Genomic DNA, 12,814 nt, shown 5'->3' with positions numbered 1-12,814 from the left:
GGCATTTAACAATAAGAGTACAATGTGTGAGTGGTATGGTCAAAAAGGAATCTAATATCTTCATTCCTCAGCCAACATGTAAATCGTTTATATTTTTGATACCTATCTGCACCTATCATAAACGAAAACAAGCGTGATATTACGAAACGTCAAAATTATAAAAAAGTTTAACCCACGAAACAAAAATTTCTATGGCGGAGTATAGACAACCTGCAAATTTCTTCACAGAGTTCTGACGGTCTGACAACAAACGTAAACAGTCTGACACAAGAACTGTAACTACGATGACAGTACTGAATTATTCAGATGAATTTTTACAAAAGTTTTATATTATTTAACATAATTATGGTTGTGTTTAGTAAAAATATTGTTTCGAAATCAGGTTTGGGTCAAGTGATACCGTGTTCTATTGGCCTGCAGTTTTACGCGGAGATAAATAATACTAGCGGGGAAGATTGTACGGTGGAAATACACCCGGATGAGTGTTGCTTAGACGCGAATGACGCGAAGTGTAATATTGTTGAAGTTATCGGAACCGCCGCCGACCATATTCCTGAAGGTAAGAGTACTTGATGAAGAAGTAGCGTAGATTAGATGTAATGACATACAAGGAAAGGTATTCGCATCAAGCTGAAGATTAAATCACTTAGTTATGTTAGCTCGTGCATATTCATATTACCAGATATAGGTATGTACCTTCAGAGGTTGGTTACAACCTTTTTATCGTCCCACTGCTGGGCTGCGGCCTCCTCTCACACGGAGAAGGATTGAGCGTTAATCACCATGCTTGCTTAATGCGGGTTGGTGATTTCAAACCTTATAGTCATGGTTTCCTCAAGATGTTTTCCTGCACCTTTTTTATCAGAAACCTTCTTTGAGAAGAAATACCGCAAAAAAACTAGCGTCAGTCTTTTGTAAAGACCAAACATTATTAACTAGCCGTTTCCCCGCGGTTGCACCCGCTTCCTGAGGTAACTACTGCCCGTGCCTGAATAAAATATAGCCATGCTACTCGGAAAGAGTGTAGCTTTCCAATAATTATTAAATCAGCTCAGAGGTATCGGAGCATTTAAAGTACAAACAAACAAGAAAATGTTTCTTCATTAGTAGGTATAAATAGTGTAGCAATGTTGTTTTTTCGAACGATCAATAATTCGTAAGATAAGAGAGACCTACGTCCAACAGTGCATGATGAGAATCATGTATACCAACTTGTAATATTTCCACAGGCTCAACGAAGACGCTGCAACTAGTAGCACCCCTGCTTGACCCATACGATAGAAAAGGCTTTTGCACTATATACGTAGACTATAAATCAAAATCAAGACCGAAGAAGTTCATAAGGGATACTATCAAAATAAAATTTGACACCACGCTTCACAAAGATAATCTTCCTGAGGACACCAAAATCTGCAGGCACGTGGATGAAGATCCATTGAATGATTGTAAACCAGTGCATTGTGACACTTATTACAATGGCAAGAAGTCTTACTTTAGTCTGATAAAGAAACGATGCACTGAAATACCCACGTGTTTAACAAACGAAAGTTCTGAGTTGCCATTCAGTGCGTACAATCCAGTTTCTAATAAATGTATTAATAAACCAGCTATAAGCAAAGATGACATTGAATTTATTAAAGCACTAACTGGAGGCAAGGACAGGCAAACTAAGGACATCCTTATTATTAAAATGATGGAAAATAAGACCGCAGAAGCGATGCCCTATCCTATGAGCGATGACTTAGACTCAGAGATGGTTCCTGAAGAAAGGGTTGAATTTAATACAATGAACGAAGCTCCTAAACCACCAACTAAGCCGCCGCCGTGCAAACCGTGCAAAACAACGACGACAGAAAAACCCGTAGAGGAGAAGAAGAAGTGCTGCTTCTTGAAGTATTTCACCTCAAAAAAATACACTATGGTGATCCTGTCTACTGTACTGGTTATCCAGTGCTGTCTTATATGCACTATGATCCTTTGCCTTTCTAGGAACTGTAGCTGCTGCAAGAAAAAGAAAGTTATCAAAAAGATCTTTAACTACCGACAAGATGCCTCCGTGACCACGCCCCTCATTTGCACCAGTAATATTGACACGGAGACCACGGACTACCAGTACCTCAGTGAATCATCGAACTATATCGAAAAGAAAATCAAGTGCTACAAAGCGTGTCAGAAGGAAAGGAAAAACAACGTAAAGTTGAGCATGTCTGATGATATACTTTCCAAATGTTTAACAAGAAGGGATTGGAATAGGCTGCCTCGCTCTGAAACAATACCTGAAATTAGAAACGATGACGACTCAAGGACAGATAGACAGAAAGACACAGTTGTAGAACACAGAAAACCAACAGACACAAAAGTCAATTTTCAAGAAGAGGTTCGTGATCACAAAAAACCTAAATCTGTCAAGAGTATTGTAAAGAAAAGTGAAGCTAAGCCTCCGGGAGAGCAGTTGAGTGATTCTTCTGAGAAAGTGATCAGATGTCACAGCTACAATTACGAAGGCGCGCCTTCTGGTTTTAAAAAGAGTTCGCATAGTAAAAACTTCGGTTTGTACAAACAGGACAAGAAGACTGATTCTATCGAGCAAGCCGCTCAGGCTTACTTCTCTAATGACTCCATAGAAGACTTTTTATCAGAAAGAGGCGTCATATTCATTGGTGACAATGCTTCTAAATACTCTTTCACGAGCATCTCAAGCGGTGCCAAAAGTTCAGCTTCTTCGCAGTCGAGTAAAACATCGAAAAATAATGTGGTTAAGAATGTCATATCGTTGTTGACGAGGAAGGCGAAAACTCCGATGTCAGATCCTGGTCTGAAGAAGTCTAAACCTGACCTGGATCTGGAATTATTGCACATATCTCAAGCGTCTATGTGTTCCTCGAGCAATGAGTCCGATATCTGCAAAGACTTGAAAAGAATCAAAGATTCCACTAGTTCTCTTTAGGTTATTATTGTAGATTAAAATTGTTGTACATATTTTAGTCGATTTTTTCTTGTTCTTCAACTGTCTAGCTTTTTCCCATGTATGTAGGGGTCGACTACCAATCTCGGATACAGCCGAGTACCAGTGTTTTACAAGAAGCGACTGCCTATCTGACCTCCTCAATCCAGAAAACGGCAACCCAATATCCCTTGATCAGACTGATTCTTACTGGCTTCTATCCGTAACAACTACCAAAGATGTTCAATGACAGCTATGATGGATACCATATCATCATACCTGTCTAAATATTACTAGTAGGTACCTTGCCTCGCACGGGGTGCAATTCTAATACTATATACACTACATTTCCTCCTCAATCACTCATTATCCTCAGAGCCTTTTTCCCAACTATGTTGGGGTCGGCTTCCAGTCTAACCGGATATAGCTGAGTACCAGTGCTTTACAAGAAACGACTGCCCTGCCTGACCTCCTCAACCCAGTTACCCGGGCAACCCAATACCCCTTGGTTAGACTGGTATCAGACTTACTGACTTCTGACTACCCGTAACGACTGCCAGGGATGTTCAATGACAGCCGGGACCTACAGTTTAACGTGCCATCCGAAACACTCCTCAATCACTATGTTTATTAAAAAAAACACATCAAAATCCGTTGCGTAGTTTTATTGTTTTAAACATACAGGGACAGAGAAAGCGACTGTTTTATATTAGTTAAACAGTATTAGGATCCTAAACGTATGGTTTGTTTTTGTATGTTAAAACAAACTACAAGGTGTATAGTTGATGTAATGAGTTAGCAAGGCTTCTTGCGCTTGTCCTCGTCAGCACCGGGGCCGCTGGTGGTGAAGCAATCATTGCAGTTGCACGGCGGACACACTGTGGAAGCCGAATCCGTGGTTGATGAACCTCCTCCACGTCCGTAGCGCTGGAAAAATAATACCTTGTTTATGACCAGTTACTGAAGTCTCTTATAAGAATATGCAACCTATTCGTCCCGGACAATTATCATCGTGGCAGAAGACATCGCTTACTAGATGTCCCAAGTTCCCGTACTGTGGCACGTTCCCTCGAACGACGGCCGCCATTAATGCTCTCCTGAACTCAAACACCGATCTTAATGTGTTTTCGGATGAATGGAATGTGATAATGTCAGCATGTTTGAATTTTTGTGAGAAGGATGCATGACTGAGTTAAAATTAGTTATACGTTAAATAGTGTAATTGGCTTTGGCCGTTCTATTTAAATATGTAAATAAATTATAGCCTGTCAGGAACTTCCCGCCGGAGCTGCGGGATTGTTCGAAAGAGTTACCGCGGCCCTGGTACATAAAAGGCCTACGACGGAACACGACGGTTTTTAGTCAGTAAGAGTCTGACACTCCCTCACCGCTGCTAACCCACAGCGGGAAGGGTCCATTTGATGATTTTTGTCATCGATAAGAAAAGCCTGTCAAGAACTTATATGAGATGTAAACTACTTATAACTTTTGAGGTCACTTCCAAGCTCTGGGCTGCTTTGAGAATGTTTCTAAAACCCACAAAGTGATTTAAGCAGGCAAATAGTAGTGGAGTGTAGTTTAAATAGGGTTTTACCTTTATTCCTCTGAAGTGTAGGTTTCCTATAAGTTTGAAGATTGGCAGTGGGCCGCGAGTCAAACACATACACTGAAAAACGAAAATTACTCGTTAAACCGTACACTTTGTGTTCAAACCAAACTGTCTGACAGCCGCCGAAAGAAAAGATTCTATAATGAATCATTTTGTCTGCAAATTATTTACGATTGCAATATGATTGTTGAGCAAACTACCGTATAGACCAAATGGCAGACCAATCGCAAACCAATCGAATGTCATTGGAATACGATTGGTCTTTTATTAGTAGCAGAATGCCCGATATGGTTAAAACTGCTATTGCGATTCAATTTCTATTCATTATTAACTTAGTGAGGCAGAGCTCTAAGATTCTGCTAAGTTAATAATGCCATGGCGATGTCGCCAGCGATGCAGGTCTGGCTACTTTTGGCATCCAAAGGTCGCCAATTCGAGAGGCCATGGCGTCTCGACAATCAATTGTTTACGTCGTCGCTGAAAGAAGAAAGAAGAGTGAAGAAATCGCACGCTAACTGGAGACTGGAGACTGAGTGAGGGAGGTGCACTGTACCATGTACATTATAGTGACAACCGTGGCATCGTCGCCAAGCTGCCAGGGCATCCAGAAGCCACGTAGAGAACTGTAGCTCGTTGCCACGCTTCCAATTGGGTGACGTTGCCAAACCGTCGTCGCCAAGTGAGTTAGGTACCATACATTTCAATATTAGGTAACTGCTTGGATACGTGGCCGGCGACGTCGCCATTGGCGTCCTAATGAGGCAGAGCTCTAATTAATGTGTAGATGCTGTCATTGAGTGCCAGCTCACATTCAGCGGCTGACAGTCAGTTTGGTTTTATGAATAGGTACTGTCTTACTTTACAAGGCACAACTCATACTTACTCCCACCTAAAATAATAATTTTTCAATTTTAAAAAGATTTATATTTATGTAGGTACGTATTTTAGGTAAAATAATAAAAAAATGTACTTACTTTCTAGAAAAACGTATAAATAAATAGAATTAAAAACAGGTAGACACTCAATAAATCTGTTTTTTTATTTAATTGAAAAAAACTTACAGTAGGTGGCTAAAGTTTGAAAAAAAAACAATAATATATTAGAAAAGCAATTTACAAAAGTATATAAACACTGCACTTATGTAAAATAATAATTATAATATAAGAAGACTTACGAATGTCTGGAAAATGAAATAAATTTAACATGAGAAACATAAGTCTAACTGTAAATCCTATAGGTACATAGGTACCTAACTCATTTTGTTAAGGCTGATTTACATTGAGTCAGTAACTGACGTCAGCCCACTGACAAGTCAGTGCTGACCCGGCACTGCCATCGTGTAAATTGATTTGAAGTCAGTACAGTACTACTGACGAGACACTGACACTACACTGACTTCGTGTAAATAGCACGCGTCAGTTTTCGGCGCCTACACTGACGTCAGTTACTAACTCAATGTAAATCAGTCTTTATCCACTTTTTTTTACGACGTCAAAAATCATCAAATGACCCCTCCCGCTGTGGGTTAGCAGCGGTGAGGGAGTGTCAGACTCTTACTGACTAAAAACCGTCGTGTTCCGTCGCAGGCCTTTTGTGTACCAGGCCGCGGTAACTAGCGCGAACAATCCCGCAGCCCCGGCAGATTTTGTTATCCACTTACGGCTGTTCTCAATATTCCATCTACCTACATATATAATGTTTTCCTTACTATAGAAAGAATTTTGACATAAGCCCCTTACAAGTAATGTCAAATTCTATCTCTGGTATCAGAGTAATCTCATAACAACAGATTAATTATTGGGACTGGCCATTATGGGTCAAACTAATAATAATGGCGTCCACGGCCGATTTCGGCCACGGCGGCTGTTCTCATTTAAGGAGATCAGTCAGCTGCGCAGGACATATTATAGTGCACGACCATTTGCGCATACACAGGTGCACTCCCTATTCCTTCACTCTCATAACCCGATGGGACGGCAATCCGACACGACCGGAAAGAGATCAGGAGCAGGACCGACATTTACGTGCTCTCCGATGCACGGGTGAATCAATCACCAACTTCCAGACTACGGGCTGCTTTGTGAAAGTTTTTAAGAAAACCCACAAAGCGATTTCGGCCCGACCCAGGAATCGAACCCGAGACCCCGAGCACAGCAGCCGCGCGACCACTAGACCAACGAGGCAGTCTATTGCCAAACTATTGGGCCATGAGAAAGAGCCCTCATAACATAAGTTTTTGTACTTCAAGGCTACAATGTTTAATTATTAGATACTTACGAATTTCTGGAATAATTGTCAAATGATTAGAATTTATAAGTACCTACATTCAATACATATCTTTGGAAGCACCATAATAACGGGTATCTAATATATTTTTTTTAATAGGAGAAAAGTTTGAAACATGTCATTATTTTTTCTCATATTCAGAACTTTTTGATCCACATGTGACGGTGTATTTTTTCTCCAAATCTGTACAATAATAAATAAGTAAATAAATTATACTAACCGTTCTCTTTAAGGGAAAAAGTAAAAAAAAAAGCGATTTTAGTAAAATTTGAAAACGTCATTTTAATTTCAAAAAAGTTACTTAATAGAAAACTATACGTACAAAGAGCTAAAATATAAAAAATATATTATTTAATATTTTTATGTTTAAATACATTACCTAAATAAAAAAATATTTTAAATGGTGAATATTAGCTTAACAAACCTCAGTCTAAAATTAAAAAAAAAAATGTATTTGTAAGTTGTGCCGAAATAATGTTGTGATAATAAGTAAGTACTTATATGAATTCTTTATGATTTGATTTATTTATTTAAATCAGGCATCAAGGCCCATAGCAAACACTATACATAAATATTATAACATTAAAAATAATATACTAATACATATTTTATATAAACAACTTAAAAACTAATGCACACGAAGTGTCGGCGTCGTGTTACGCTGCGAGGTGTCGCGTAGCCATCCTCGGAACCTCCGATAGACGACACCCTTCGGCCAAAACTCTTCCTTAAGGAATGTGTCGATGTGATGAGTTGGAACTCGCACCATAAACGAATTGAAGTTCGTATTGTGGCGCGACTCCAACTTCGCCACCCTCAAGGTCCAGTTGGTCTTGGATCGAACATACTCCACGATCTGCTCCACAGTCGTGGTGTGATGTAGACGGGACACGTACAGCTGCGTCGTTGGTACTGCAGGACGCAGCAGGATGTTGGGTCCAGTTTGTGCGGTACCGCACTGATTCCTACAAGGTGGCCTCTTTTTTCTCCTTTCTACCTTAATGAAGCCATCCTTGTCGCACGTGTCCTTCTTAGGACCAGTCTGTGGCTGTGATGTGCCACGGGTTTGTTTACCCCCTTTTGCTTTGGTCCGCTTTGATTGCGTCACAGCGGGCTTGTTGGTGGCTGCTACTACTGCGTAGGCGCGTTTGGGGGTCGATGTTCCTACGCAAGGTTCGGCCACAGGTGTTGACACAGCAGCGGCGGCGGCGGCGGGGCGGGGTGCGTCGTCAGCGACATCGGCAATCGGTGACGCACTCGAATTCGCCGACTCGAAACTGATGACGGACGCATTTTGCGCCCCGCGACGAGTGTTCACATTCAATATATCTAATGACCCACTTAAAGAAACAGCGTTGCGCAACAACGCCACTTCACCACGCAGGTCACTGATGGTTACCTGTGACGCTTCCATCTTGGACTTCATGTCTTCCAGGCTTGCCTTAAGACACGTTATGTCTTTCAACAGCCTGGTGACGTCGACGTGATCAAACGTGACGGGAGGCAGCTTATGCAAGTCCTTCGCCACGAATTCAGGCACGTCATCAGGATCCGTCCTCTTCAGCAGGGAGATGATGTCCTGCAGGCTCTTGTCGCCACCGTCCCTTCGGCGGGATGGCATCTGCTCGAGCTGTCCGAGCGACTTGTAGAGCAGCAGCTTTGCACTGCAAACCTCCTCCTCTTTGTAGGCTGATCTGCAGATCTGCACGATGCTGACCTCATCCATGTAATCGATAGCATGATTAATGAATGCCAACACTTCGTTGGCGATGAGCGGTTTAGAACTCATCGCGACTAAGACGGGCAGCGGCTATTGCCGCGCAAAACGCGAATATAATATTCGTACTGTGCAGCGAAAACGCGACCGTTCTCGAGCGCGCATCGCACTGCACTGGATCCAGGATTATGCTAGATCCTTATTAAAACTTACCAGGATTTCCTGAAAATGAAGATTGTCATTAGAATAACGTTCTTGTTAGTATAATTCTACAATTAATTAATTAATAATAATAATGGCGTAAAGGCCGATTTGGACTACGGCAGCTGTTCTCATATACCTAAGGAGATTAGCCAGCAGCGCAAGACATATTATAGTGCACGCACATTTGTTTGGACACAGGTGCACTCTCTATTCCTTCACTCTCATAGCGCGATGGGACGACAATCCGACACCACCGGAGAGAGATCACAAGCACCACCGACATTAACGTGCAATAATAACACCACTGTGGTTGAATATTTAATTTTAACACATTTTACAGGCATATTAAATGGTCGCTTGAATACTTACAATTTTCTAAAAAATAAAATTTCAGGTTTAAATAATGACATTTTATTTAAGTAAATGTGGATATGGTATAAAAAATACAAAATAAGGTCTAGTTTCACTGGTTGCTGATAAAGTGTCAGTTAGTTTTCTGGTAGTTAACGATACCTTTCTAATGATATATCATACGTTAGGTTAGGTACTGTTGGAGCGAGTACCAAATCCCATACAAATAGTGTCCATTGTCCTTTCCTTAGAAAGAAGTTAGGTGATGTCAAAGTTTCTATACAAAGATACAAAGTAATTATAATTAGATAATTGTCGGTAACCAACTTACCCCTTTCTGTTAACAAAAGGCAAAAAATATATTTAATTCAGTCAACATAATGTATTATTAAAAAAACACGAAATATATCACGGCGTAAGCAAAGTTGAGTGGAGAAGCCATAACGCAGGTATAATCATCGGCAAGGATATTGAGCCCTGACCTTCAGCTGCGCAGAAGTGATTTATTGGTTTATTGCCTTAAGTGTACAGTACGTAAAGCGATCCCCATTCCCCACTCTTCCGCCGAAAGCTCATTATCCGTACCGATAACTATAGGTCAGGCGCCTTTTTTTACGTCAAATAGGTACGGTGGAAAACCTAAACGATTAGTTACAACGGAACTAACGAAGCGTTCGGGTTCTTTAAGACATCTGTCAATTTTAAATAAATATTTAAAAAATTATCGGGTCCAAGGAATCCAAGGGAGAAGACATGTTCCTCGTTCCCCGCATAACCGAATTCTAACGCGCTGTGTACTTTCTTAGATCTTCCGTTATGGCACCTCCGCTAGTCATTTTGTTCTCCGTGAGATAATTATAAGGATTCAGTCCTACATACCCCAATCTGTGAACAAGAAAAAATATATAAGTATTCTGAATATTAATTACAAAATAAAACTTGACTCTTTTTTTGTTTCCACCACAGAGTAAAAATGGCATTTTATTGAGGGTTTTCCATAGACATAATATTAGTAAACAGGACTGCGCATATAAACCCAAAAAACGAGCCGAGTGAAATAGTTAGTACGGAGGCTGTCTGTCCCTTTCTAATAGGGTGACTATGAGATTAAGCTATGTGAGACAAATCCGAATTTGCTAAGAATATTAAACACAGATTAGTATTGAAGTTTTAACTTAGGCAGTTTGTGACCTTAAGATACTAATAAAGGCTTTTAATAATTAGCGGAAATTAGCAGTATAAAAGCAGGAAGATTCGAAGTGAAGACTGTTTTTTTTGTATTTCTACTTCATATATAGACTGCTGAGCCATTTATGTCGCCTTTCTTCATTTTTTGGGAAGCTATAACAATAGTACAACAGTTTTAAAATCCATCAGCCATATTTTGACTCGTTACAAGAATTCATGGGCACCCTAGTTGTTTGGTTTACGAAAATGTTATTATTAGCTAACCTGTGGAACGATATATTGCAACCACCATAGGATTCACTTTTGCAAGTAGAAACGCAACACTTTTTCACCATTTTAATGGTTTAAATTGATTTAATACAAAAAAATATAAACAAAATTTTAAATGCTGATTACGCGCCAAGAATGTTCAGGGTTACCGCTAGAAAATAAAAAAAAAAGCAAAATAAAAATTTATGTTGTTTATGTTTTAATAATAAATACGAATAAATTAATGCGATTGTTTTTAATTTGTTGACTTACAATTGTTAAAATAAGATAAAAATATAAGTGATTCAATTGTTTTTTGGGAAGACAAAACTTTTGATCACAACATTTTTTTATGCTGGCAAGGTGTTAGAAAGAGACAAACAGCCTCCGTTCGAACTATCCCTCTCGGCTCGGATTTGCCTCTGTGTATTATGCAACCAATTTAGTACCTTATTGCGTTAGAATAGAGTTCATTTTCGTAAATATATATTTTGAGCGTGCGCAATCTTGTTTACTTATATTATATCTATGGGGTTTTCTCTAATTTTTCTGCCACGGGGTGGCGCCACGTATGCGTCTGGTCCAAACAGCTGTCAAATAGTATGGAATTGTAGGGTCCAAACTAATTGTTTATTGAAATTCTGTTATATTGGAAGTGTTATTGATTTTATTATGGACTACGGTTGGAATAAGTTTTCCGAACTAAAAATTGAGCTTAGAAAGAGGGGTGCAAAAGTCACTGGTACTAAGGAAAAGCGCGTTGAACGGCAGATAACGCAACGTACTAGAATTTGTTTACACAATATGATTTAGTTTTTTTATCTACTCAACTGTAATTGTAAAACACTAATGCAGTGCTTTAATTATACAATAAAAATCACTAAAATCGTTCACGGTTCATAGTAAAGATAAGCACTTTGACGGGTACTTGGACCTGACGCCTCGGTGCTGCCACCTCGTGGACGCCATTTTAGAAAACCCTCATTTAGTAAAAAACAATAAGATGCTCCCTAGACTGTCAATATAATTGCGTAATAATATCATCGACTAAAATATTGTGCAATTAAAGTTTTGTTTGCTAAAAATAATTTCGCAATCCTTATTATAACTCTAACGTGTAATTTGCACAATATCGTTAAATGTGTAATTATATTGTATGTCTAGGAACCGCCTCATAACTATTATTATGGCGTATACAGACTTTTTAGATCGTATTCTATGAAGAAACGATCAGTTTTGCAATTTTTATAATAAGTTAGTATACGCAGTTATATATTACTTACAGCCAGTTTCTTCATCAAAAGTTAAAGCCAAAGTAAAAGTCAAAGTAATGTCTAAAATAAAAGTAACGGTTAAATTCAATTTTTCTACGAATTTTGCTGTTACTTTAGCCTTGAAAAAACGAATTTGACCTTAACTTTTACTTTAGACATTACTTTAACTTTAACTTTTGATGAAGAAACTGGCCGTTAGTAGGTACTTTATTATGACCCTTTAAACTATAAAGCCTCAAGCAGCCCGTACAGAAAAAAATAAAATAACACCTACATCATTTCTTATTTTAATTCACGAGGGATGGGAGTGTGGAGAGTATATGCATAAGCAAGTATATAAGTTAGTACATTCTTGTATTTCCTTGCTGATAAGGCTCGTATTCATGCTAATAGAGCGCACCTTAGTAGATTGGCCTCCATGAGGCCTATCTAATGGTGACCATCTACGTATGTACTAGACAAATGAAAAGTAAAAGAGAAACTCCGACGTAAAAAACGTGCGTCCTGATTAAAAGGATGGAAAAAAGCATGAGGCTGTGTGGGGCTGCCTTTACCAAGGACTAAGAATATTGTTGCGGTGGTTTCTACTGGATTCCAATCTTTGAACAACAAAAACGCAGTCACTTTTTACGACACAAATGACTCTCTTAGCTAAGGTCGTGTGTCTGATATTGTTATGTATAAAAACACGACACATGTTTTTAAGTCTCCAAATAAACTAAAGTTTAAAAAGTCTGTGTTTGCAAAACTGGCTCGGTGGAAAATCAAATCTGCTTTTTAATTTTGTAGAAGGTAGGTATTGACTCCAGTCATTCAAACTGGAGTCCTTCCTTCTTGACTCGTTCTTAGTCTATGATCTGTATCTGTCAATTTTTTTTTCTATTTGCGTTCGCGCGAATTTGAAAACTTGAAGTTGTGATGTTTATTTTTAGTTTAAGTTTTTTTGTTTTATAATATTATAGTCGTAATTTGTTAATAAACACTTAATAAAG

At 39.1% G+C, this 12,814-nt stretch overlaps 1 protein-coding gene across 1 annotated transcript; it reads left to right on the top strand.

The window, feature by feature from the left end:
- The first annotated feature begins 238 nt into the window (after positions 1-238).
- LOC110381866 (uncharacterized) lies at positions 239-2,979 on the top strand. The gene is made up of 2 exons (XM_021342280.3): positions 239-559; positions 1,230-2,979. The coding sequence occupies exons 1-2, from the start codon at positions 307-309 to the stop codon at positions 2,945-2,947; spliced, it is 1,971 nt and encodes a 656-aa protein (XP_021197955.3). The 5' UTR covers positions 239-306; the 3' UTR covers positions 2,948-2,979.
- Positions 2,980-12,814: the final 9,835 nt, after the last annotated feature.

The sequence above is a fragment of the Helicoverpa armigera genome, chromosome 29 (assembly GCF_030705265.1).
Source record: "Helicoverpa armigera isolate CAAS_96S chromosome 29, ASM3070526v1, whole genome shotgun sequence".
Lineage (NCBI taxonomy): Eukaryota > Metazoa > Arthropoda > Insecta > Lepidoptera > Noctuidae > Helicoverpa > Helicoverpa armigera.
Note: the sequence above shows the minus strand (reverse complement) of the source record. Positions and strands in the feature narration are given on the sequence as shown.

What these genes read in the sequence shown, in the direction of transcription:
- LOC110381866 (XM_021342280.3), top strand. Translation starts at nt 307, where the DNA reads ATGAATTTTTACAAAAGTTTTATATTATTTAACATAATTATGGTTGTG. An exon ending in CGCCGACCATATTCCTGAAG is followed by an intron (nt 560 to 1,229) that starts GTAAGAGTACTT and finishes ATATTTCCACAG; the next exon opens with GCTCAACGAAGACGCTGCAA.